The 26,361-nt window shown below is 47.2% G+C and overlaps 2 protein-coding genes across 4 annotated transcripts; both read left to right on the top strand.

Moving 5' to 3' along the window:
- The first annotated feature begins 674 nt into the window (after positions 1 to 674).
- On the top strand, positions 675 to 3,957 carry LOC116183963 (small ubiquitin-related modifier 3-like). The gene is made up of 4 exons (XM_031505666.3): positions 675 to 760; positions 1,014 to 1,142; positions 2,471 to 2,542; positions 2,843 to 3,957. The coding sequence occupies exons 1-4, from the start codon at positions 740 to 742 to the stop codon at positions 2,903 to 2,905; spliced, it is 285 nt and encodes a 94-aa protein (XP_031361526.1). The 5' UTR covers positions 675 to 739; the 3' UTR covers positions 2,906 to 3,957.
- A 216-nt stretch (positions 3,958 to 4,173) lies between these two features.
- On the top strand, positions 4,174 to 22,905 carry UBE2G2 (ubiquitin conjugating enzyme E2 G2). 3 transcript variants are annotated; one of them, XM_021545434.4, is made up of 6 exons: positions 4,338 to 4,409; positions 9,819 to 9,854; positions 9,941 to 9,986; positions 15,191 to 15,309; positions 18,760 to 18,900; positions 20,738 to 22,905. In XM_021545434.4, the coding sequence occupies exons 1-6, from the start codon at positions 4,367 to 4,369 to the stop codon at positions 20,848 to 20,850; spliced, it is 498 nt and encodes a 165-aa protein (XP_021401109.1). In that variant the 5' UTR covers positions 4,338 to 4,366; the 3' UTR covers positions 20,851 to 22,905. The 3 variants fall into 3 exon arrangements, with proteins under 3 accessions (XP_085443721.1, XP_021401109.1, XP_031361525.3); XM_031505665.3 differs by lacking the exon at positions 4,338 to 4,409 and having other exon boundaries at positions 9,640 to 9,854; XM_085587595.1 differs by lacking the exons at positions 9,819 to 9,854; positions 9,941 to 9,986 and having other exon boundaries at positions 4,174 to 4,409.
- Positions 22,906 to 26,361: the final 3,456 nt, after the last annotated feature.

Below are 26,361 nucleotides of genomic sequence, written 5' to 3' on the forward strand. Positions count from 1 at the left end.
TGTCCAGGGGCTTTTTCAGCCCCCAGTGCTGTCCCGGTCCTGTCCCACTCCTGTCCCGGTTCTCTCCCGGCTGTCCCGCTCCTGTCCCGGGTCTGTCCCGCTCCTGTCCCGGTCTGTCCCGCTCCTGTCCCGGGTCTGTCCCTCTCCTGTCCCGGGTCTGTCCCGCTCCTGTCCCGCTCCTGTCCCGGGTCTGTCCCGCTCCTGTCCCGCTCCTGTCCCGCTCCTGTCCCGCTCCTGTCCCTGGTCTGTCCCGCTCCTGTCCCGGTCTGTCCCGCTCCTGTCCCGGTCTGTCCCGCTCCTGTCCCGGGTCTGTCCCGCTCCTGTCCCGGGTCTGTCCCGCTCCTGTCCCGCTCCTGTCCCGCTCCTGTCCCGCTCCTGTCCCGCTCCTGTCCCGGGCCTGTCCCGCTCCTGTCCCGGGTCTGTCCCGGGTCTGTCCCGCTCCTGTCCCGGTCTGTCCCGCTCCTGTCCCGCTCCTGTCCCGCTCCTGTCCCGGTCTGTCCCGCTCCTGTCCCGGTCTGTCCCGCTCCTGTCCCGGGTCTGTCCCGCTCCTGTCCCGGTCTGTCCCGCTCCTGTCCCGGTCTGTCCCGCTCCTGTCCCGCTCCTGTCCCGGGTCTGTCCCGCTGTCCCGGCGCTCCCCTCACGCCGCTCCTCGCGCCGCAGCACAGCGCCCCCGTGCGGCCCCGCCCCCCCTTGCCCGCTGCCCTCGGGCCCGGCTCGGCCCCCCCCGCTCCCCCCCGCCATGGCGGAGGAGAAGCCCCGGGTGAGGCGGAGAGGAGCGGGAGGAGCGGGACGGGAGGAGCGGCCGGCACGGGGCAGCGAGGAGCGGGAGGAGCGGGACGGGAGGAGCGGCCGCCCCTCCTCGCCCCGGGGCGCGGCTGCCGTGCGGCCCCACCGAGGTGTCCAGGCCGGGGGCAGCGGGGGCGGCCGAGGAGCCGCAGGATGCGGCGGGCGGGGTCCGGCCCGAGCGCGGCTCGCCCGGCCGGGCTCTGAGCCCGCCGCGTTTTTCCACCCAGGAAAGCGTGAAAGCAGAGAACGAGCACATCAACCTGAAAGTTTCCGGGCAGGACGGCTCCGTGGTGCATTTCAGAATAAAGCGGCACACTCCGCTGAGCAAGCTCATGAAGGCGTACTGCTGCCGGCAGGTAGGCGCGGGCACGGCCCGGGGCTCCTGAGGCCCCGGGGGGCTCCTGCCACGGACCCAAAGCATCCCCGTGCTGGTGAAACCCTCGCTGCTTCTCTGCCTGGATCGTGGAACATGCTTGTGGGCAGGCTGAGGATATCCAGGTGTGGGAGATTGAGGAGCTGGGATGCTGGCAGCTTCTCGGTGCAGAGCTCTTATCGAATGGAAGCTGCCTCTTCGTCCTCAGGTGCTCCCCAATACCCTGTGACAGAGTTACGAAAATTCCTCCATTTCCGATCTTTTCTCTGAGACAATGCACTAACCCTCAGTCCTGTCACCTCCAAAAGCTTCATCAATTTTGACTTAATTTTCAGTTTGGAAAATGGCACAAAATAAATTCTTCTATGCCACAGCTTCCTCATGGGTTTTTTCCTCCTCCCTCCTTCCCCTGTGAATCCTGCTGCCTATTGCACAGTTGTGATCTGTGTTCCACAGGTGTCACAGGCTGTTCCTCAGTGCCATCCTGAACAGAACAGAAGGATGAATCCCCACAGCTCAGTTCCTGAGCCTGGAGCTCCCAGTTTTACACAGAGCAGAGGGTGGGCATGTGAATGGCTTTGGAAATGGAGTCAGATTTTGTTTGCCCTTATCTGTTACTTGCAGGATCCTTTCTTTGCTTATTCAATCTTTACACTCTGACCTGTTCTGTGCCTGCTGCACCCTGACACATCTCTGGGTTTTTGGAGAGGTACAGGGAGTTTTAGCATTCCTGTGTGTGACAGAAGTGTGAATCACATGGATTTTAGAGGGCAGAGCAATGTCCTCAATCCCTGATGCAGGGAGTAAGGCCTTCCTCATGTGATTAAACTTTGTCAGAACAGGATTCAGTAGTATGGTAACTCAGGTTTTAAGCGTAAAGTGTAAAGTTACCAGCATTTGACCTTCCTCAGTGTAGACAGCAAGACAAATATGCTTAAGTGTCCTGGTGGTTAAATCTTAAATCAGAGAATCACGGAATGGTTTGGACTTAAAAGGGAATTTCAAGTTCATCCAGTCCTACCCCCTGCCATGGGGACACCTTCCACTATCCCAGGTTGCCTCAAGCCCCATCCAGCCTGGCCTTGGACACTTGCAAGGATGGGGCAGCCACAGCTTCTCTGGGCTGCCTGTGCCAGGGCCTCAGCACCCTCACAGGGGATAATTTCTTCCTAATACCTAATCTAAATCTATTTTGTGTCATCCCCCTTGTTTTTTGAGTGCTAATTTTGTTACCATGTGTTCTGACAGTAAATCCATTAGTTTGGATTCAGAAACACCAGTGTGGTTTCTCGTATGTGACTGAACTTGCAGGGCTTGTCAGGGAAGCACATTACATTCCTGTTTGATGGACAGCCAATTAGAGAAGAAGACACACCTGCAGAGGTATGAAAAACACTCTTTCTGCAAATTGCTACACAGATATTCGGATGTCTGAGTGGTGATCAAAGGGGCTTGAAATCAAAATGATCCTGAAATCGTTGCTGTGAGTTTAGCGTGTTCCAACAAATTTGCGCAGGGTGACTGACGGAAAGTATTTCATGTCTTAGTTAATTAAAGTTATTCCTGAAGTGCTGATTAGGAGCAGAGAGCCACGTGCTTTTGTCACCATTTTCAAGTTTTCTGTATTACTTACATTTTCTATACTTTTAAAATGTTAAAATAATTCCTGTGTTACTCCCTCAGCTGGAGATGGAACACGAGGACACGATCGAAGTGTACCACCAGCAGACAGGTGGAGGCTGCTAAGACACAGCAACTTTTGGAGAACAGTTTGAGGATACTCATCACACCTCACTCTCTTGTGTGTCCTTGGATTTGCTGTTTTATTAGGAAAGAAATGAACATGCCAGTCTCACAGGGTTCTTTGAATCTCCATAGGATATTTACCAAAGTAGCTTGTTGTCTTTGACATTCTGAGTGCACAAGTCAAAATAGTATCTGCAGGGATTGAGCTGTGTCTGAATTCAGCCATTTAAAGTTCAGATTAAGTAATGTCTGTTACTGTTGTTAGCCTTTTTAAAAAAATTATTGTTTGTGTTATCTCTTTTTCCTCTCTCTTTAAGCCTGTGGCCTAAGCATTCATCCATGTGTTGGGACACTGGTTTTTCTTTCCTGGCTCTGGTTGGTCTTGCCCCTCTGTTTTAACTGAAGTTATATAAATAGTTCAATGTATTTTCATAGCAAGTGTGAGTGTAAAAGTTTCCTTTTAAGATGTGTGTGAGAGAAGGAACACAGATACAGGTATAAAATTTTTAGCTCGCATTACAAATTCAGTCAGTCCCTTGGGCAGCATTGTGCCCTTGACTGGGGCTAGAACACCATACAATGCTTAGGATAGGGTTTTTACATACTTAAGGTTTACATGTGTTTTTTCATATTGTGATAAAGTAGACCAAAATACAGTTTTTTAATGCAGAAATGGGAATTTTTGTCTTGCACTATTGCAGAACTGAAGGTAGCAGGGCAGCTGGTCCAAAAACTTAATGCTTGTGATAGAGTAGCTGTGTGTTTTTTTTTGTGAAAGCTTATAAAAATCCCATCACTGAAATTCCAGCTGTTTGCCAAGGGCTGGGCGGCATCTGTCCCTTTGCCCTGCTCCCTTTGACTCTTTCTCTGTGGGCATTGGAAGTTTGCAGCCTCAGGTTTCTTTTTAATACTTCTTTTTGATAGATAAACTTTGTAAATGAAGGAGAGAAATGCCTTTTAACGTCACCAAACTGTGCAGAAGAGCTAGTAAGTGAGGAGAGACATTTAGGTGTCTTCAAAATAATAATATTAATAAACTGTTGCCCCTCCAACCTTGCTGAGGTTTAATTATTTGTGTGGTGGTTTGGGCTCCACGAAGCCTGCTCCAGGGGAATTTTAACTCAGGCTGTCCTGCTGCTCCATGGAATCGTACCCAGCCTTTTCTCTTTCCGTTTGTTCACGTTAGCTCTGCTCCTGCTTGCTGGTATCTCGCTGGGAAGGCCCCTATCCCCTTTCCGCCGTGGTGGTGAGCTGGGGTGGGATATCCGCGGATCCGCTGCGGGATGCCCTGCCCCGCGCTCTGCGGCCGTGCCGGCAGGCGGGGATCGATCCCAAGGGCGAGCCCGGCTACCGACACGCGTTCTCCCGTGCCGGCCCGGCGCGTCCTTTCCCGGCGGGAGGACGGGCGGGCCGAGCGCCCCGCCCCGCCCGCGCACCCGGAAGCGGCGGCGGGGCCGCGCCATGGCGGGGACGGCGCTGAAGCGGCTCATGGCCGAGTACAAGCGTGAGTGCCGCTGCCCGCGGCCCGCCGGGCGGGATCGCTCCGGAGCCGGGGAGGGCGGCGGGCCGGGCGGGGCGGTGGCGGCCGCCGGCCAGGCCGGGCCGCGGGCCTCCCTCGGCGCCCCGGGAGCTGCCGGGCCCGCCGGCCGCAGGGTCCGCTCTGCGTCCGTGCAGCTCCCGGGGCGGGCTGGGGGTCACCGGGAGCGTGCCGGCCGTGAGCAGCTGTGGGGAGGGGACCCTGCCCCCTGTCCCGCCGGGACACCGAGGGGACAGCTCCGTGAGTCCCGGGCCTTAGTCAGGGGGAGGCTGGCAGCCCTGGGCTAGTGGCCAGTTACGTTGATGTTTTTCCCTGATAAATTTTCCAGCATGCAGGTATGGCAGTCTCTGTTGCAGAGCTCTGTTATTACGTCAAAGGTATTTAGAGGTGTTTGGCAGGGCAGATGCCTTCTGGTTGTGGCTGCCTCATCCTTGGAAGTGTCCAGGGCCAGGTGGGACAGGGCTTGGAGCCAGCTGGGCTAGTGGAAGGTGTCCCTGCCCATGGCAGGGGTGAAATGAGATGAACTTTAAGGTCCTTTCCAACTCGAACGATTCTGTAATTCTGTCAAGTCCTTAATGGAAGCAGAATGGCTAGTAAAAGGATTTAAACTCGAATTCAGTAATGAAAGACGTAGAGTTGTTTGTTTAAAAAGCACTGTGAGATGTGGCTGCAGAGGGTGGCAAGCAGTGATCCTCTGATCCTCACCACAGGGACCTGAGACCTGCTGCAGTGGGCTGGGGCCCTCTGGGAATCCCAGAGCTTCTGGGATGGCTCATCTGCTCCCTGATGGGTTTGAGACGTGTCCAGAGGTGCCTTTTGTTGGCAAGAAATACTTGGTTGTGTAGCTAGGTGCTTTCGGGCTTTGATGCTCTGGGGTTTGGAAGTAGAATAGAGAAAAGAGATGTTTGGTGGAGCTGGGCTGTAAGAACAGGGAAGGTCACTTATTGTGCTCCCCCAGGCTGTCCAGGGGAGTTGTTTCTGTCATCATTCAGTGGGATCCTCCAGCCTGTGTGAAAGAGAGTATTTATAGCTACACATTTCCTGCCAGCACCGTGCCTGTCCCCAGGCTGCTCTGCAGAGCACAGGTCTCTAAGCTGGAGTGTCACACAGGTGTTTGGGCAGCCAGGGATCCCCACCCAGCTCAGGCTGCTGCCACGGGCAGCTGCGGGTGGTGAGTGGATAAAGTTTGTGCTGACAGTGTGTGTCCTAGAAATCTGCATTTTCTCATTGTAATCCAGAGGCAGTGACCTGAAAAACAACCACAGAAAGTCTTGGCGCTGCTTCTGTCTGCTTGTATCAATCCCCTAAGTCTCAGAAAGGCATTTATGATCTTGTGTTGTTGAGGAGCACAGAGGTCTTATTGGAGTGTCTTGTATGAAGGAAATCTTTAGGAAAAATGATATTAAATGACCTCAGGAAGATTTTGACTTAATGCCACAGGCAGACATGAGGTGAATCTTCTCTGCCTAGCTTCCCAGGGTAACACTAGTCATGAACAGAGATAATGTTTTGTCTGTGATCTGCCTTTACAAGCACTTTCCCATGCCCAATAAAACACAGTGTTGTAAAAAACGAATGTAACTGGCAGTGTCTGAGTGCACAGTGCTTTCTGGAAACCTGAGCTGTGGCAGTGCAGTAAAACAGACATTTTGTTGTCTGTGGCTCCCCTCTGCTGCATGTTTGTTATTTTTCCTTCAGCAGAAACCCCAGAATCAAGCCTGACTTACAACCTTTCCCTAGTGTTTTTCTAAAGACTGGCAGTTAATTGTAGCTCTGCAGAATCTCTTAGCCATGTAGAGAACTTCAGCTAAAATTATTATGAAAAATAAAAATAGCTCCTGGTTGTGGGTAGTTCTGCTGCCTCTTTTTGCAGAGAAGGAGCACGTCTTACCTTGGGACAGGGCTGGAGTCTGAGGTTCAGCTCAGGGTGAAGTTTCTCCCTCCTGATGATGTGTGTTGCTGGCATGGCTGTGGGTGCTGTGAGGCCCTGGGTGAATGTGGGCATGGGAATGGTTTTCAGTGACCCCCTCCTGGCTGCTCACCTTGAGAGAAATCTTGTATGTGTTACGTACAAAGTTGTGGGCACATCTTTTTTCTTTACTTTCCCTCTTCTCCTCTCCCTCTTTCCTTTGGTTACTTCTGGTAGTGACAGTGGTGTTGGCAGTCAGTGCCTTGCTGGTGGGTGTATTTTCCTTACCAGACTTAAAATTCTTTCCATTTTTTCCTTTTTCAATTCTTGTCTTTCATCTTCTTCTGTGCATGTGTGCGCACATGTTTAAGTCTTAATTTAAAGATTTATCATTTCCTTCTGTGAAAAATTCTTGACATTGTGGGGAGTTTCTACCTGTTGGAGCCCAGATATATTACTGCATTTTGGGAGAGGCTGTGAAATGGCACTGGTTTTCTTTCCTATTGAAGAAGGAAGGGAAGATGGCTGTGGACATCCAGATGATACAGATTGGGTTTCTTGTCCTCATTTGGATCTTTGCATGTTTGACTTTTTGCTTTCTCAGATTTACTAGTTACTCTGCCAGAACTACTTTGGCTAAAGCTTAAGAAAAAAAATAATCAGATATAAAAATCTGATTAAATAAAAATGTAATCATTTTTATTAATGCATGTGCCTGTTATTAATTCTAGATGCATAATAGTATTAAAGCCTGACCTAAGTATCTCAGTATCCTATATTTGTGAGAGATAAGAGATGGAAACCTTATTTTTCTATGTTTAGTGTTTCTTGATGGCAGATCTTGAAGATATCTTATGCTGGCTGAAATTTCAAGTGTAAAATGGGTCACTCTGGAAAAATTAAATTTCTAGAGACCTGAGAACTGTAGTGTCTGATTATATGCACTGGATTTCCTTCCTGGAACAACAGGCAACAGGGCAGTGGATTATGCCAACAGGTTTCTTTGGAAGTGCTGTCAGGTTGAAAAAAAGAGATTTATGTTAATTGTGAGCTTTGGGAAGTCACAGCATTAATAATAAACCTTCTGAACCTGGCAGGGCTTCAGTGGGTGCCTCCCATCCTTAGTGCCTAGGGAGGGTTGTGTGGAGTCAAAAGAAAACTGGCTGTTTTCAAGCATCTCAGTCCAGGTGCTGTCAGATACTGCAGTGAGCATATTCCCATAATATCTCCTGAGTCCTGGGCTTTTAATCCCCTTGCTGGCTTGCTGCAGTTTTTAGGAAACATACTGTTGAACTTCTCTTTTAAGGACAATCTTCAGTGCTTTAACAAGATGTGTTTTCAGTTCTCCCGAGAACCATCTCCAAGGTGTAATTGGCTGATAATGACTCCACAAAGAGCAGTGAAATGAAAAGGAAGGCACTGATTGTGCGTGCAGCAAATCTGCCCTGAATTCCTGATAGAAGCATCACACTTGTCTGGTGTCAGCTCTGTTTAAGTTTACAAGCTCTGGCTCTGCTCCCAGGGAGCAAATAAAAAGTTGCACCTGGGGAGGTTTAGATTGGCTATTAGGGAAAATTTCTCCACTGAGTGGGACTCTTTGGCCTAGCTGGTCTGTCAGAGTTGCTCTGCATGTGATCAGAGCTTGGTTTTAGCCTCTCACAGATTTCTGTTGCTCACTTAAAATAATTGGACGCCCCCCTGACATTCCGTTGAAGTGACCTGGTTTGGAGGCTCTGGTGAGCTGCAGCAGCTCCTGGGGTTCATGTTCAACTGGGCTCTCAGTTCCCTTTTGAACAACTCTGGAGAAGTCACAGGGTAGGATGTCACCATCCCCCTGGAGACCTTTCTCAATGTCCAGGTGCAGCTGCTCAAAATCAAAGCTCCTGTGCCCCTGAATGCCCCGTTTCTATTTTATCTGATCCTTAAGGATGGAAGCCTTTCTCTGAGGAGGGATCTGAGCAAGGAAGTGGAGAATTGAACCTGTGTCCTCATGAAGACCCTTTGCTCTGTGGGCTTTGGCTGTTTATTCCCATTGCCTCTGTTCTCCTTGGAGTGGAGTGCTGTATGACACAATTCCATGTGGCTGCCCACCACAGGGACTGCTGCCAGCTTTTCCAGGGAAGCATCAGAGGGATTTTCTTCTTAGAGAGAACCACAAGATGGAGCAAAATGATTCCAGGAGCTCCTGTGTTTGACATCTCCCTCTTTCTGTCTGAAAACATCAACAAGAAAAGCTATTGGAGACCCACTGTGAAGCTGGAAAAACCTGCCATGGAATGCCAGGACGTGTGGAAAACAGCAAAGCTGAGTTTCAATCTGCTGCTGGGCTTTGGAACTTCAGAGAGGGCTGTGCCAAAGTTAAGGGCACTCTGAGCAAACTAAAGATCTCTCCTGGCAGTGCATCTGAGCATCTTGTTCAAATTTTGCACTAAAGGAGCTGCTGTAAGACACAGATCTGTTCTGTGCAGCACTGCTCATACAGCTTTCACCTACAGCCTGAACAGAAATTAGGTCAAGTGTCTCTGGCTGTGTTCTGTGTGTTACTGGCCACTGGTGTTCCAGAGGCCATTGATTAGGGAACACAGTGCTGGATAAGCAGCTGGGAGTGTCACCTCCTGCCACCAGCTCCAGCAGCTGCCCCATGGCTCACTCAGAGCCTTGGGCTTGGTGTTGAGCCCCCGGGACTGCTGGCACATTGGTTTGCTGTTTGTGGCTGAACTGTGCCTCAGCTGCTGCTGCCTCCCTGCAGAGCATCAGAAACTAAAACTGATGGTCAGTCCACTAGATAGGAGAAAATCCGGTTGTTATTTTATCAGCACGTGCTGTACTGGCCTTCACCAGCTTCAAGTAAGGGGCTGATGCTGCAGATTGTTTCATGAATTTGGAATTGTATCAGTTTCCTAGCAAAAGTGAGGATTGATGGATCCAAACTTGCCTGTGCAGCCATGGCTGTTTTATTGATGCTTCTTTTTTTTTTTTTTTAACTCATATTTTCCATGCCCTGCAGGAGGTTGGATTGAATTCTCATGTGTTTGCTTCTGTTTTTGTGTTGTTCTGGGTTTTGCACTGGGGTGTATCAAACCTGAATGGTGCAGAGAGGTTACAGGAGTACAAACTTCAGGCTCTTATGCTATGCAGCAGATACCATAGAGGTGCAAGAGAAGAGTGTTTCCCAGGCTTTGTGAAAAGCTTTTGTCTTCCTTCTCAAGTTTAAATTATCGCCTCTGTGAAAACAGTGGGCTCAATGATCCTAGAGGTCTTTTCCAACCTAAACCATTCTGTGATTCCAAGGCTAGTTCTATGAACCTGAAAAACTCCGAAGTGCTAAATAATTTTGTCTAGAACACTGTCCTGCATTAAGCAATTGGTGGTGGGGCCCCTGTGCTAAGCCATGGCCACTCAAACACCCCCTGAAATGTTTGGGCTTACAAGTCACCTCAACCTTCCTTGTGTTTCTGTTTTTGCAGAGCTGACCCTGAACCCTCCAGAAGGGATTGTAGCAGGTGAGGAATCAAGCAGGGTTTGTGCACTCTGGAGCTGTGACCTTGGGTTCAGGTAGCACTGAGCATTGTTCTGTTCTGTTTCACAGGTCCCATGAATGAAGAGAACTTTTTTGAATGGGAAGCCCTGATCATGTGAGTTAATACTGTTTGGTGTCTGAAATCAGCAGTTGCTGTGATGAGCTTCTAGGAGAGCAAGAATGTAAAAAAGTACTGACAGTTCTGTATGACATCAGCATTGGCCTGCCTTCAGTTGGAAACTCCTCTGATCCAAAGAGGGAGTTACATTGGAACTTTAAACAGAGTGACAGGGGCAGCACTGGTGATGTGTACAACTTGTTATGATAACTTCTTGTACAGGTGTCATAATAATAAAATGCTCACAAATTTGTCAGGAATCCTCATTTGGGCTCCCTTGGATATATGTTACATTTACAAACACTGTAGGAAACAAACAGGTGCTTGTAGATCACACATACCTTTTGGAACATTGCCTAACTACAAATGCAGGACAAGTTTTGAGTGGAGCAAAATACACAGGTTATAGGTGAGAGGAAAATGAATTCACTTACTATTCAGTTTTTTTCTTGAAATATTGAAAGGTTCTGATCAGAAGTCAAAATTCTTTTGAAGTTCTTTACACTTCGTTAATCTCATGGTGCTGTCAAGAGTTGTGCAGTGGTTTTATGTAGAAAGAGATTCACTCTTCTGTTGGTGAATAGCTCTGATCCTGACCTGCTGTGTTTTGGGGCTGATGCAAACTCCTTTACTGTGTTCTCTCTCTTCCACTCCCCAGCTGATGGGTGTAGTTGTTGGTAGCAAAATTTGCCATGAAAAGACAAAATCTTTTTGCCCAGCATCTTACAGGTTGTCTTCTCTATTTTGTACTCCTACTCATGCTGTATCTTTTTTGGGAACTTCGAGTACATGGAATAACTGGTGATTTTTACAAAATAAAGTTCTAAAATGTCAGAGGAGAGGGGAAAAGACGTTGATCAGTCACATCTGACAATTTCTGCAAATACTGCACAATTAACAGATGAAGCTCCAGACCACTGAGTCCATCTTGAAGCTGGTGGTCTGTTGTTAGGGTAGATCCTGGCTCTGTGTTTCAGGATTCCTTTGGTAAGAATGGGTGATTTCCTCCCCTTCAGCCAGGGCTGGCTTGTCCCAGAGGGCTCTGGGGGCAGCAGGCAGTGGCTGTGGCCCTGCCCTCTCCGTGCCCACTGTGATCAGGGCAGGTTTCCCTGCAACCACCAGTGCTGACTGGTGAGATTCTCAGCTGGCGTGGGTGGCAGAGTTTTCCTAGCTGGGTTTGCTTGGAATGTGTTGTCTAGGGATGAAAAACAAGATTTCTGTCTCTTGGGCTCAGGCATGCAACCAATACAAAAGCTGTAGGGAATTCCCTATTCCACACAAAGTGCTTGTGTGGGTGATCCTGCTGCATGGCAAGTCAGAGCCTCTGAGTTATTTTAGACCTTGGTTAGTGGAGGTTTGGATTAGCACTGTTTGTTTGCTCATTGATGGCAAGAGTTGGCAAATGCCTCTGCTTATGTGCAGTGATTACTCCTGGGATAGCAGGTTGTGCTTCCTGGTAGCTCAGTCCCCTGAAAATAAACACTTAGCATGGAAATGGGTTGTTCTGTTGCCTGACAGCAGAGATTTTGGCTGCAGGGTCTTAGGCTTTCTGTGAGAGGCATAGTCAGCACATCTGCTTCGGAATGGGCCAGATTTCAGGTCAGACAGCTGGGAGTGTGGAAATCCCAGAGGGTTTTATGCACTTCTTGGAGCATGGAAGGAAATTCCTGCTTTTTGGTACTTCTTCCTAGCAGAGGCTGAGTACAGGTTTCCTGAGGGACACTCAGAAGTACTTCTGAATTGCTTAGAAAATACCTTTACTGATGTTTCCTGTCACATCCTTAAAGAGCAGAGGAGCTGCTTTGCAGACTTGAAAGCCCTTTAAAGTGCTGAGTGTTGAGCTTCAGGTCTTTGTCAGCGTAAAATGAGAGGCGGAGGTGCTTTAATTTTGGTTTCTGTATTGTGTGTGTGTCATAATAAAGTTATATTTTAAGATCTGCTCAATTTTGAAGGTGTGATACAATAGAAACATGTTTACCCTAAACACATCGGGTTACTTTCATCTCTTTACAAACCTTGTTAGTAGCAGTGTTTGCAATGCTTTTGGAAAGTAAGTTACATGACTTGTTTTTATTTGTCTGTGGTGGTCTCCTCCAGTGTTTTGTACTCTCAAATGTGCTGTGTGAGATTCAGGGAATGAGGTGTGCAGATGAGAAAATTGGAGTAAAGCTGCCTGCAAATTTTTAGACAGATGAAGTGCAAATGGTAAGAAACATAATTGTGAAAAGAACAGAATACTTTCTTTCCTTCACCCAATTTATATAAAGCTAGAGCACATAGAATGGCACATAACTTTTAAAAAAGAGACCTAAAAGAGAAAAGACATCTCTCATTTATCAATTCAAAGGTAGGCTGGGTAATGTTACATAGGTTGATGTAAGAGCTTGACTTGGAGATAAAATAATGCATTTTTAAATAATGGAAATAATAATTATTTGTATCTCCAGTGTTCTTGTCTGCAGCAGCAATGCTGGAGGAATGCGAAACACATAAATGTTAAGACCGTAATAAAATAAAGGAGAGAAAAAATCTTACACTTCTAAAATGAGTGTGATGGGCACAGAACTGAAAATACCCATGTGAAAACCTTTCTGAAGACCAGAGGTGGGGAGCACTGTTGAAAGCCAGATCTTTGCACATCATTTCAGGAGAGTTTGCCTTATGTTGCTCAATTCCCTAACACTACGTGAGGTCCTTCAGGCTGTGTTGTGTTCAAGGATTTAACATTTCAAGGCCAAGTTTTGCCCTCTTTGGTTGGCCTGTAAAAGTGTGTATTGCTATTAAAGTTTATCCCCAAAAGACACAAAAGCACGCAATGGTTCAGAACTTTATTACCCTAAAGTTTGCTTGAAAACTAAACAGTCTAAATTGAAGTCAACTTATCATAAAGCTGTTTAGAAAGGTAATTAGATCTATAATTAGGCTTATGACTTTTGTTTCCATTCCCCTTTTGGGCATCTGATGATTGTGGGGTTTGGTCTTTTTCCAGCATCTTCTTACAAAGAAGCCATTTGCAAATGTTTGTGAAGCTGTGATTATAGAATTAGAATCACAGAATCGTTAAGACCATCGAATCCAACCATTCCCCAAGCACTGACAAATCCACCACTCAACCATGTCCCCAGGTGCCACATTCACTTGTTTTTGAATGCTTTCAGGGATGGTGACTCCACCACTGCCCTGGGCAGCCCGTGCCAAGGCTGAACAACACTTTCAGAGAAGAAATTTTTCCTAATATCCCTGGTTGCAACTTGAGGCTGTTTCCTCTTGTCCTGTCTCTTGTTCTGTGGGAGCAGAGCCCGACCCCCACCTGGCTGCAGCTTCCTGTCAGGGAGTTGTAGGAGAAGGTGAGGAGCATTTTCTCCAAACCAAACAACTCTCATTAGCTGTCCTCCTCAAGGTACTTCTATCTCCTATTTGGAAGATACCCACCACTCTTCTCTCTTTGCATGAGTAACAGCCAGCTCCTGGAGGTCAGAGCTTCTCATTTTCATGCTTTGTCTTCTTGTCAGCTCTGGAATCACTGCAGAGCAGGAGGTGATTGCAGCAGCTGCCGTGCTCTTACCTCTCTGGCCCTGAAGTGTCCTTTGTGAGCTAAAAGTGATGCTGTCAAGTTCAAATGCTGCGTGTTTTGTAGTTGCAAATGCTGTCTTGGATTAACTTTAATAATTTCTTTGAAGTTGATCCTGGCAGCGATGAGTGGCTAAAACAAAAGCATTTTGCTCACATAATACAGGGCCTAAAATGGAGTATGTTGGGTTGAGTGTATTTGACAGAAGAGCCCTTAAGGCTGTGGGTTTGCTCTCAAAACAGAACATAGACACCCACCAACTTTTCAATGCCTGTATGTACATACTCTCAGAAGTTCAACAATAAGCCTTTAAAATGCAGCTGGAATTAAAATGGTCAGGAAAAAAATGCATTCCGTTTACTCTCAGATGTGAATTGAATCCTGACTAAGTTTAGGGAAAAGGCGAGAAACAGAACAAAGTGGTTTAGACAATTTAGCTTTCATTCCTGCAAAATGTTGGTGCATTTCTCTTAGCTTACCTGCCAGTGTCAATATTAATGTTTAAATCACATAGTTCTTGTGTTTATCTACCAGCCAAGTATTTGAATCCCAAAGTTTGAGACAGTAAGTCTTCTAGTGCTTTAGGATTTTCTGCTCTCAAACTTTAATGTTCTTTCTGGCATGGAGAATGTGGATTGGGAGGAGGAAGCATGAATATATTCCTAACCCTTATTTCCCAGACAGTGGAACCTTTGTTTGAATGGCCTTCGACTAAATACATGAGGTTTCCTTGGCAACAATTTTTGGTGCTGAAGCTTTTTTCGTCATCTTTCCAATCAAGGGAAATCATGTTTGTGTTACAACTTCCAGATGGTTCATCAAGTTTGAATAAATCATGGCTAATGATTTATTACTTGTTTTTTTGCTCACAAATAACTTGGTTTTTACTCACTTTCCACAAGTGTTTTATGTAGGCAGGGTAAAATAGTTGTCTTTATGCTCTCAACTCGATTGCACTTTGAACTAGATTCTGAACACAATAAGGAAATGTTACTACAAGAACCCTGATGAAGCCATTTGTTCTCCACCTGCACTTGAGGGAGGGCAAACTCAATAGCTGAAGTCTGCAAAGACACATTGTTGTCCTGCATCTCTTCTGACAATTATGGTCTCTGAGCTGTGTTTTTATTTTTACAAACCTTTGCTGTGCTTTCTGCATCAGACAGTGGTAAGTGTTTGTGTGATTGTGCTAGATACTGGCAGTTGGTATCTCTGTGGCATTTATAAATTAATACTGAGCTCCAGCATTTGACATCTCTCTCTTGCAGAGCATAACAGTATCTTCAAAGGCACAGGAGTCCCACACCTGCCTCTGCTTTTGCTTGACGTGCAGACACTCAAATCCTGCAACATGCCTTGGAGCCAGATACTCTAATTATATCCAGACACACCCTGCTAATTAAACAGTGTTGTGACCTTCCTAGTAATTTAGTGTGCAAGCTTTGATTTCCCCCTTGCCTCCCAACCCTCATATTTGGATTTAAGTTTATGAGGTGTGGGGTAAGAGCACCTTAACTCTTTGTTTCCTGGAGAAAATGATGTAACCCATGCCTCAAATGTCTCATTAGACAAGAATTTGGGTGAAAGAGCTGTTTAAAACATTGGTGAATAACATTTTATCTCTTTCCAGGGGTCCTGAAGACACGTGTTTTGAGTATGGGGTTTTCCCTGCCATCCTGAGTTTCCCGCTGGATTACCCGCTGAGTCCTCCGAAGATGAGGTTCACGTGTGAGATGTTCCATCCCAACAGTGAGTCTGCTGCAGCAGGATGCACAGGGGGGTGGGGTGCTTGTGCAACTTAAAAAGAAACTTTTGCAGCAGGAGATCTGGCATCCTTCCCAAGGGTGGTTCTCTCCCTTTCCAACCTTGAGCAGGCAGCACGAGCATTCAGCTGCCCAGCAGTTTTGCTCTGACTTAGGGTCTTTTTATCTTTATCCCATTAATCCTCATCAAACTTTTGCTCATCCAACAAGGATTCCAGCAAATTCCATGCCTTTAAGTCTTCTGTACAGGATGTGAGACTTAGGGAATTAATGCAGGCTCTTTCCAGACATAGAAACATAGAATATGCTGAGTTTCAAGGGACCCATCTGTATCATGGTGTTCAACCCCTGGCCCTATGCAGGACACACCATGAATTCAGTCTTGCTCTATGGCTCGTATTTAGGTATTTTGGTGTTGTTTTAATGACCTGAAAAGGGTGCAGCTTTATTAGTCAGCATGGCTTTTACCCCATAAATCACAGGTTTAACATTTCTGAGGGGATCTCTCTGAAATACAGAGTGCTCTGTCCAAGCAGACAACACATTTACAGGTATTTAATATTAAGACTTTGCTGGTCTTTGCTCTGTGATATTGATTGAGTTAGAGATCTTTTCCAGCTTAGTGAATCTGTGATAGTGACAGTATTATCTGAAGACTCTTCAGTGGGAGTTATTGCAGTGACAAGAAGTACAGCTAACAAGTTTGAGCCCTGGACATGAAAAAAACCTCAAGGGTTTTTTTAAAAAAAAACCTTAAAATTCCTTAAGAAAAAGGCAAACACTGTGCTCCTGCCTAGTGCTTCCTCTTCAGCTGGCATTCTTGCACTTGGAAAACACAGGTCATAATCTCAGCTGGGAATCAATTTATTTCACCCTATATACAAGGAATTTTGCAATTTCTTGAAGTTTCTCTGTTATTCTCTTCTGGAAGCACCACCTGTGCAGGTTCTTGCCCATTTAATCCACATCTTTGTTCTCCTGTGGAGGCCACACCTGCATGTCACAGCGTAGAACTGTGTGGACATGCCCAAGGCAGTGTGGTGTTACCTCTGGAGCTCTGATGTCCACAGCAGACCACTTTGGCACTTGGAAGCAGTGTAGCCATGTCAGCACCTTACTCCAGCTGGGAGTTTGGGTAAATTACCCAAAACTTTTGCCAGGACTGGTCTCCCTGAGCAAATCCTTGTCCCTGCAGCTCCAGCTGTGGCCTTGGCTTGAGGTTCACTGATCACAGCTGTGTTGTGTGCAGCACTGCCAGGAGGAGTGGGGTGTGGAGAAGCACAAATTGCCTGACTCCTGTGTTAAAGAGTGGCTTTACACATGGGGGTTTCTTCCATGGCATAATTGGAACAGGTCAGCTCAGCTCTTTAAAGCCCTGTGTCTTGGAGTCTTAATCTGAAGCTGAGATCAGCTGAAGTAGACACTTGAGTCTTTCTTCTCAGCTGGGGTTGTGGTGGGCTGCTTCTACCCAGATAGGCTGCAGAAAGGGGTGGCTGGGCTGTGCTTTTTCTGTTTATTTCCCCCCCCTCGTGAGAAATTGCAAGGAAAATGTTTAGAAAGTCTGGTGTGTCCCCTCATCTTTGCAGTTTATCTTATGTGAAGGGGGAATTGAGATACCACAGAACTGTCTTCTCTTACATTACAATGACCTTGAATACTCTGGCAAAAGTAACTAAGAAGTGATCAATGGCACTGAGCATCAGTGTGGGGAGATCACAGGATCATAGGTGATTGTTGGAAGGGACATTAAAACCCATTTTGTTCTACCCCCTGCCATGGGCAGGGACACCTTCCACTATTCCCAGGTTGCTTCAAGCCCTGTCCAACCTTGCCTTGGACACTTCCAGGGATGGGGCAGCCACAGCTTCTCTGGGCACCCTGTGCCAGTTTCCCACCACCCTCTCAGGGAACAATTCTTTCCCAATATCCCATCTAACCCTGCCCTCTGGCAGTGTGCAGACACTGCTCCTTGTCCCAAGTCCCTCTCCAGCTCTCTTGGAGCCCCTTTGGGCACTGGAAGGGGCTCTGAAGTCTCCCTGGAGCTTTCTCTTTTTTGGGCTGAGCGCTCCCAGCCTGTTTCCAGAGCATCTCCCTGTGGCCTCCTTTGGACTAATTCCAACAGCTCCACATCCTTAGATTGGGGGCCTCACAGCTGGACAGGGGTTGGTCTCACCTGAACAGAGGGAGAGAAGATCCATACATCTTCCTGCAATCAGCCTTTGATGTCTTGACTGTGCTGCTGTGTTCCAGCTGTTTTAGATGAGGCACTGCAGAGGAACAGGAGACATCCTCAGCACTGAAATCCCTTCTGCCAGTGGGTTCCTGACTTGTGAGAAGTGCTGATTCAGCACCTGCTGTTCTCACCTCTTCCAGCTAGGGTTAGACCAGCTCCAGTCCTGAGCCTGGGGCTGAAGGAAGGACTGTAAATAAAAGTCCTCCACAGTGCTTATGTGCTTGGGCAGACATAGCTGGGGGAATGGAAGGAGCTGGAAATGAGCACAGCTGCTTCCAGCAGTCATTCCTGCTTTGTTTTGTCTTGCTTTCCTGGCAATGGCACCAGCTTGGTCACCTGAGGAACAGAAGCCCTGAAATTATTGTGCTAAAGTTGTCATTCCTCAGGAGCCTGCCATGCAGGAGAATTAGGCCATGTTGGAAGAGCAGTGTCTTCTTTTGAGGTGCCTCTTCAACCTTTGTTTGGTTTCATTACCAAGTCAGTAGAGTACAGTCTCTGTGAAGACAACTTGTACTGTTGCAGACACGTTGCTTATGCTAAAGGTGGGAGGGGAAACACCTGGATCCTTAATTCATAGGTTTCCTTGTTTCCAGGTGCTCTAATGCAGCTGAGTTTTAAGGAAAAAAAAAAAAATAAGTAGTCTGAATTTTTCTGATTGCACCTCAGTAATATTAAAAAAAGATCAGTTCTACTGTTCATAATATATTTAACATAACACTTTATTTTTTTTCTTATGTTCATAGTATATATAACATAACACTTTTCCCTCCTTTGTGTAATCCTTTTCATGGTCATAGTCCAGTGGAGGATTCCAATGTGCATTCAGTGCATTCATTTCCATTTAAGTGGGACTGGTTACCTGCTTGGAGCTGTGTCTGTGCATAAATTCTTGCCTTTTTCCACCAGGCTGCATCATTCATTTTTTCCATGGAGCCCATCACTGATTATTGAATGACACAAGTACTCCCAGCAGGTTCCTGTGGAGGAAGGAGTTTGTTAGATTTGCTTAAAGAAGATTTGTCCTAGTTTTTTGTCTTTGATATTTTGTATCCTCTTGCCTAAAGAGGAAATTTAAACCTGGATTTAGTGTTAATCATAGCTAAATCTCAAGGCTGATCTATGCTCGAGAGATAGAGAGCATCTCAGTGGAGATGCTGAACATTTCCACGAAGTAACAACAACTCCTGTGTGCTTTTTGTGCAGTTTACCCAGATGGGAGAGTCTGCATCTCTATCCTTCATGCTCCTGGGGATGATCCCATGGGCTACGAGAGCAGCGCAGAGCGGTGGAGCCCCGTGCAGAGCGTGGAGAAGATCCTCTTGTCAGTCGTCAGCATGCTGGCAGGTGAGCTCTGCTGTCCTGTCTGCCCTTCCTGAGGCAGCTGGAGCTGCCTTGCTTTTTGCTTTATTCACTGAGAAAAGCGCGTGGAAAGCTGCTCAGCAGCAACTACAGGTCTTAAAGCCCTGATATTTATTTACTTATTAGTGAACCAGTGCTCTGAGAAGGGTTGGAAAAAATGAATTAGTAGCAGGTGTCCCTGTATGGGGTTTACTGCAAGGCTTTCCTTCCTGGTTGGTAGCACCTGAGACAGTAGTGATGGGTCAGGTGGTCCCAGGGGCTCAGCTGAATGAAACCATCTGTATATTTGCTATGCTGTTCTTTATATCTTAAAGCTGTAGATTACAGCCTGTGTTGGATTTGGCTTTGGCAGCTGAAGGGTTATCAGACCAAACCAGTACAGTAAAGTGGAGTCCATGGCCTCTGGTGCAGAAGCCAGCACACTCTGTTTCTCTTTGTTATTCCTAGCCTGGGAATGTGCTCCACTCTGCCATCTCTGTTCAGATTAAGGCTTCTTGAGAAGAGACCTGGGGTGAAAAACTCTGTGGAGCCTTTCAAATGGTTTTTCTTAAATATAACAAAGGCTGTGGATCAGCTCTGTCCTGTACAGCTCTCTGAAAGATGGATCATTTTCCACATGGTGGACAGAGCCACTGAACTGCCTGAAGAGGGCAGAGCCATGAACTGGTTTTGAAGGATAAATGTTTAAAAGCTTTTTTTTTTTTTTTTTTTTTTAAGAATAAGTGTTTAGAAGCTGCAAAGTTGACCAAATGCAAGCAACAGATTCCTGCATGGGACTGTTTTAGCTTTAGAATAGTGGCCTGCAGTTGGGAAGCTGTGTAGACAAATAGTACCTGTGGGATTCCCATGGCTTCCAAGAGCTTGGCTTGTGGTGCAGCCTCACCTGGACTGGGAAGTGTGGGAGTCACCTGGTCTCCTTTTCTGCCTGTGCATCCTGTTTTCCCATGGCTTTTGGAGAAATTAGACTAAAACACCAGTGGTCAGCTTCTTTCAGGGTACTGGAAAACTCTCAGCCCTGGCTCTGCAGGTAGTGTAAGCCCAAGTTTAGCAGACTGGGTGACCTACACACCTGCTGGTGTTTAAGGTGGACCAGGATCACGTGGAGAAGGATGGGAGCCTGAGCTACTGCCATGAAGTTGTCTGGGGTGGGTGTGGACTGGTGTGTCAAGGAGGTGAGCAGAGTATGTTAGTGCCTTCTGGAACCCTAGAACAGTATCCTGCTGTATGCTGCCCACAGACCTTGTAAATGCTGGGTTTCAGTCTACCTCCATAAAAAACAGGAGTCCTTGGGACTTCAGCACTCCATGTGCTTCGTAAAGCATTCTGAAATCAACTGATGAAAGATGTTACAGAAGTGAAAGCATATTCCATGGATTTCCTTGGATTGTTTTGTTAAACCATCTGAACAAGTGACAGCCTGTTTGGGTGGCCTGCTTGGAGGGGCTTTGTGTCTGGAAAGCTGGAGAACAAGGAAAAAAATGTTCTGCAGGGAGAAACACATGGTTTTAAAAGCTCTTGACAGTACAGGGGGTGTCACATTGTACTGGCCATGTGTATGGTGGGGCTCCACTGCTGAAAGCACAAACAACAGAAAGTCCTGTGCCACTTGTTTCTTGCCTAAACTTGAATTTGTTGTGCTATCCTTTCTCTAGTGGTCAGTTAAATCAGAGCCTTTTGGGAATCCAGGAGCTGTCATTGGATTTGCTGTAGTGGTGTTTCTGCAGTCTAAAGGAGGAGAAGTGTTTCAAAGCCCTGGGGAAGTGGCATTCCTGAAGAAGCAAGAAGCTCCATTGCCCACCTGCCTTTGTCTTTCTTGTTTCAGAGCCAAATGATGAAAGTGGAGCCAATGTAGATGCCTCCAAGATGTGGCGGGAAGACAGAGAACAATTTAACAAAATTGCCAAGCAGATTGTGCAGAAGTCACTCGGACTTTAAGCTCACAGAGAGACTGAAGTGTTTTGTATTTCTCTCCACCTGGAAACGAGCAGTGCTCAGTGCTGGTACCAAAAAGGAAAACTTTGTAAAACTATCGGCCTAGTTCTTATAATTCGTTATTTATTTATCATCCCTTTTCTTCCACTGCTCCAGAGAAGCCTCTAGTTCATTCACTAAATTGTGTGGAAAAGGGATTTAATGGTAGAGAAAAATACAGAGACAATGTTGTTTCAAAGGCTGCTTGTTGCTACCTTACTTTGTAGTGTGGAAAGCCTGGAGACTTGGCAATCTGCAGCCCTCCCTCACCCATCTGCTGTCGGAGAGCAGTGCTGGTTTGGATTGTCTGCTGGCAGAATTAGTTGTGTTTCTATAGGTAGCATTGCATCTGGAGCAGCAGTAGACAGGAATTACTCTTATCAATTTTGTACTTTTAGGTTAAGGGCAGCAGTTGCAGTCAGGTCTGATTTGAAGGGTATAGTTAGCAGGAGAGGCTGTAAAGCAGTGCTATAGTCAAGGTGTGTTAGCAAAGAAGGGAACTTCAGGGAGTGAGCTGTGAGGACTGGCTTGGGATCTGGAAAAGCCTGGTGTTCCCATGTACCACTGTGAGTTTACACTGAGCCTTTCAGTCAGTGTTGGCTTGGCAGAAATTCCAAGAGCTGATTTATTAGTCCTTGAAGACACTCAGTTGTAAACTTCACACTCAGAGGCACAAGGTGTAAAGGCTGGATTGTGCAAGTTCACCTGGGCAAGGTAGGTCATTGGCAGCTGGAAAACCCAGTGAGGATGTGTTTGCTCTGCTGGGCATCTTCATGGCTCTGCAAGAATATCAGCTTGCTCTGGTGGCACGTGAGTGTTGAGAGGATTTGGCACTGCTTTGCCATTACAGCCCCATCACCCATTTTCAGGTGAACAAGCCAAGGTGAGCATGATGGACTTACAAAAATAACCTGTGACACTCTACACTGAGTGCTCTTGTGTAGGAAATAGGAGCCAGAGAAGATGGGCTGTTTGCTTGAGGATGGTACAACCTGTGCTTTGGACATTGCAGTGCTGTAGCCAGTTTTGAAGGGTGCAGGAGATACCAGCTGGTCAGTTCCTAAAACTGCTGAGGGGCCTCTGCTAACCTTTCTGCTTTGCAAGCCAGTCTCATGTGTAGGTCTGAATTTCTCCAATTTACTACAAGCAATAACATGCCCATTGAGAGCACATGGAATCCAATTTTGTTGGCAGCTTTAAATGGGCTAAATTTGACAAGGGCTGTTTTGGTTTGTTTTTTTTTAATGTGAATAAGTGTGATGTGGAAGGAGTCACACCATGAAGAAAGCTTTACAGAGGTGATCATGTGCATGTGTGTGGTACAACTGTTCAGCATTTCTGTCTTGCTGTCTGTGCTGCAGATCACACTTTGCCATCATTGTGCACCTCTGAAGAGTTGTATTGCTACAACCTGCTGATTTTACCTCCTTGTAGAAGTAATTGTGGCTTTGATGTCAGGGTGGAAGTGGGACTGGACATAATTTGGGAGCAAAGATGATGAAATAGTGTTGTACCTAACTAGTATTTCAAGGCATACAGGAAAATGTAGCACTTTATGCAAACTGGGAGTGTTTTTTGGAGTAGAGGGAGGATTTCTCCTGGGAGTACTGCAGCCACCTTCGGGAGCAATGCTGGAGAGCTGCAGGAGCCACTGCAGAAACATGGACGTGGCAAAAGTGGGGTTTGCTTAAGTGCTGAGTGTTTTATTCATGTGTGCTTGCTCATTATCTTGATTTTATGGTGGGATTTAGTCTGTATACTGAAAATAAAGTGCTTATATTTTCTCCTTTTATAGTTGTACACAAATGTATTGCAGTGGGTGTTGTATATGAGTAACCACACAGCCAAGAGACTTGCTCCAAAGGAGTGGAAGGGTTCATTCTAACCCAGTGAAAACATTGCATACTTCAGGAGTTAAAGAGCTGACATAATTGCATGGACTTTTCAAGCAAATACCTTGTTTCTAATGCTGGCAGTGGCTGGGCAATTCAAAGAAAACTAAAAATCTGATGGTGGGCAGATGTGGTGTAGTTTGCTCATTATGAATGTCATTATATTCATGTGTCTGGCCTAGGGAGTTCTTATGAACATGCAACAGGTGAATTCATTCAGAATGTGCTAGTATCAGCACTTAGATTTGAGGAGGACACATAGATCATAGAATCACTGAATGGTTTGGATGGGAACAGACCTTAAAGTCCATCTAGTTCCAACCCCTTGCCATGGACAGGGACAAATTCCACTCAAGCAGATTTCTCAGATACCCAGTTCCTACTCAGAGTTCCCATAGTCCTCAAATCTCTCTTCAAAAGTAAAAAACCTTTCTTTTTAAGTGACTGACATGCAGCGGTCTTGCTGATGGGCATTTAAAGCCACCCAGTGACCATATCTACTTCTCAGTCTTAAAGGTGACAAAATGTAGGCAGAAATTCACCTCAGAGGACTGAATCTTGGTGTTGAGGTGAGAAGTGTCCTAGCTGGTGGCTGTTTACTGAGCTGAAGACAGTGGGTGAGCATTTGTGTTTGTCAAAAGAAATTCATTGTTCATTGTGTTGATTTAGTAAGGAATTGTTCCCTGTGAGGGTGCTTAGGTCTGGCACAGGCTGCCCACAGGAGCTGTGGCTGCCCCATCCCTGGAAATGTCCAAGGCCAGGGCTCAGAGCAACCTGGGCTAGTGGAAAGTGTCCCTGCCCGTCATGGCAGGGGATGGAATGGGATGAGCTTAAAGTCCCTTCCAACCCACACCATTCTGGGATTCTGTGGAAGGTTTAAAGGTGGCAGTGTGGTTGGCATGTTAGATTCCCTGTTTCTCGTTGCCAAAAAGAACTAAAACTTCATTATTCTGCAACAAACTGCACCATTGCATAAAGCAGGAGGGTTCAGCTCACACAGTGGAGGTGTGTGGGGTCCTGCTGTGACCAGCTGAGAGGGTCTCATGGCACAGACACCTTACTGCAGGTGGGGACCACCTGGAGGTTAAAGCTTGTAAAGCTGGTGTGTAGCTCCTGGGATAGGCTTCCCTGAAAGACTTTAATTGTGTCCCTGAATGAACACTCATGTTGGCAGGATGTGCACTACTGGCCAGTAGCAATGTTTTTCTGAGCAGTTGTCTTTTTTCAGCCTGAAACACTATAAACCATGTTCCTTGGGCAGTGTCAGAGCGCTACAGGTGTTATGCATGTAGGTAAAGTATTAAAGATTTTTTTTAAAAACCCTTTTCTCTGGATTGTATTTGCTTTAGGCTTTTATATTAAAAAAAGAACCCCAACCAAACCCTTCAACAAAGCTGTAAAAATGCAAGCAACATCCTCTGTAAAGCCTTTGTATATACACACATCCATACACGCTCACTGTTGTTTTTCCTTGGCAGAGGGGCTGTGTCAGAACACACACAGTGGGCTGTGAGACATCCATTAACTGGGCTGGTGTGCCTTTGAAAGTGTGAGAGGCGTTGGAGCCACATGAAACAGCTGCAGCTCGGGGGCAGAGCCAGCCCTGGGCTCCCTGCCAGCTTTTTTTTTTTGTTTTGCCTTTCTGGGGTGATACCTCGAATGGAAGGTGGTGTTCTGCATTGGGATGGATGCAACAGGGAAGCTCTGTGCCTTGGTGTCTTCCTGAAGTTGTGACTTGGTGAGGATGCTCGGTGTGTCTACCCCTGTGAGAATGGAAAGGAGAAGCAGCACAGATCTGAAAAGTCCCTTCCCAGTGCCAGCCGTGCTGCTGATACTGGGATTGTCTTGGATGTGGGATTGCAAGGGCTCCTGGTGTCCTTTCTCCTGCTGCCAGGTGCCACCTGATGTCTTTGGCCCCAAAAGTGCTGTGCCAGGCTCCCTGGTGCTGCAGGGGTGAGACCCATCGCTGAGGAGGGAATTGTTCAATCCATGTGACATTGGGTGGTCCTGCTTGGTGCTCTCATGGATCTTCTCCCTGGGCAGGGGGTTAAGAGCCCTGGCAGAGCTGGGTAGGTGGTTCTGAAGGTGGCTCACAGCCCCTGAGAGGGGCCTGGGCAGCAGGAAAGATGATGGGGTATGTTAATAGATAATGAATGGCAGTACCACGGCCTGTGGGGTATTACAGGTGTGAGCAGTGTGTGTGTGAGCTCTCAGAGGGATTTGGGAGCAGGTCTGTCTGCTCATGTCCTTAAAGGGTGTGGGGGAGACGAGCCAGGTCCTGGCCCGAGTCCCTCCCTCCGTGCATGGGGCGTCCTGAGTGGGGGATGAGGCTGTGGCTCTGTCACAGCTCTGACCAGAGCTGGCTGTCCCTGGCTGCAGGGGTGGCCAGGAAGGGCTGTCCTGGGCCAGAGCTCACTGAGGAGTGGAGGCCAATGCCCCTGCTGCAGCCAGGGGTGTGGGGTGACACGGGAGGTGGGTTCAAAGCAGCAGAAATGCAGGATGCAACACGCAGGGGGTGGGGGGCACCCACGCGCCTGCATGCAGGGCCCAGCATGGGGAGGCTCTCCACCTACAGCTGGGATGGAAGTTTGGGCCCAAAACAGTTTTCCAAATGCCAAAATAATTTGGCAGATTGAACCCAATTGGGCTGGCGTGGTTGAATGAATTGGGGTTCTTTGCTGAGTCTGCCTGGGATGGGCTCACATAGATTCCTCTCCTGGTGTGGTGTTTCAGCAGGATCCCTGTCTTCTTCTTCTGCCAGTCAGAGGAAGACTCCTGAGACATCTGATCAGATCTAATCCCAGTCAGATCCCTCCAAGCTTGGTCAGCAGGTCAGGTGCTGGGGGATCTCCCTCTGTGAGACAGGTATGTTGGAGACATGCCCAGGTCTCCAAGCTGGAAATGAACAGCAGAGCTTATCCCCAGGGATGCCTTGCTTCCCCTTGCCATTCATCCTTCTGGAAGCTAGGAAGTGGTGAAATATGGAGTGGATTGGATCAGGTGAACGTGTTATGAAGCAAAAACCTCTGGGGCTGGAGATCCTTCCTTGGTATCTAATAGGCTTGCTGTGAGGGTGGCTCCAGAGGGGCCTTGCTCAGCCAGAGCTTGGCTTTTCTCAACAGTTCTTGCAGTGGAGGATGGCAGACAGGCAGGCTGGAGTCCAGGTGTTTTCAAACTCACTTTGTCTGGAGAGGCAGTTAGAAGTTGAGCTTTGTCCTTGGCCAGATCCTGGTTTGGTATGGGATCTTCTCCTTGGAACCTAGGCATGGCCTTGGTGAGAGGACTGGGGTTTGTGGGCTGTAGGAAGCTCCTAAGGCTCCATATGAAGTGTGGCTTTACAAAAACATCAGTAATATTAGAGAAGTCATTTGTCCAAAGTGTCCCCATCCAACCTCACTTAGCATTTGAAACTTTCAGCTCCTGTCCCTGGAGCATCCAGTCAGTGACCTGGAGGCATTTGATTTATTTTATCCATTTATCACCCTCCAACAAGGCTTGTAGGCTGAATTCTCTCTCACACAGTAGATGCCTTCTTTGCCCAGAGAAGCTGTGGCTGCTCCATCCCTGGAAGTGTCCAAGGCCA

The sequence above is a fragment of the Lonchura striata genome, chromosome 9 (genome assembly GCF_050655825.1).
Source record: "Lonchura striata isolate lonStrDom1 chromosome 9, ASM5065582v1, whole genome shotgun sequence".
Lineage (NCBI taxonomy): Eukaryota > Metazoa > Chordata > Aves > Passeriformes > Estrildidae > Lonchura > Lonchura striata.

What these genes read in the sequence shown, in the direction of transcription:
- LOC116183963 (XM_031505666.3), top strand. Translation starts at nt 740, where the DNA reads ATGGCGGAGGAGAAGCCCCGG. An exon ending in AGGCGTACTGCTGCCGGCAG is followed by an intron (nt 1,143 to 2,470) that starts GTAGGCGCGGGC and finishes CTGAACTTGCAG; the next exon opens with GGCTTGTCAGGGAAGCACAT. An exon ending in AAGAAGACACACCTGCAGAG is followed by an intron (nt 2,543 to 2,842) that starts GTATGAAAAACA and finishes TTACTCCCTCAG; the next exon opens with CTGGAGATGGAACACGAGGA.
- UBE2G2 (XM_085587595.1), top strand. Translation starts at nt 4,189, where the DNA reads ATGCCCTGCCCCGCGCTCTGCGGCCGTGCCGGCAGGCGGGGATCGATC. An exon ending in GCTCATGGCCGAGTACAAGC is followed by an intron (nt 4,410 to 15,190) that starts GTGAGTGCCGCT and finishes ATCTCTTTCCAG; the next exon opens with GGGTCCTGAAGACACGTGTT. An exon ending in TGAGATGTTCCATCCCAACA is followed by an intron (nt 15,310 to 18,759) that starts GTGAGTCTGCTG and finishes CTTTTTGTGCAG; the next exon opens with TTTACCCAGATGGGAGAGTC.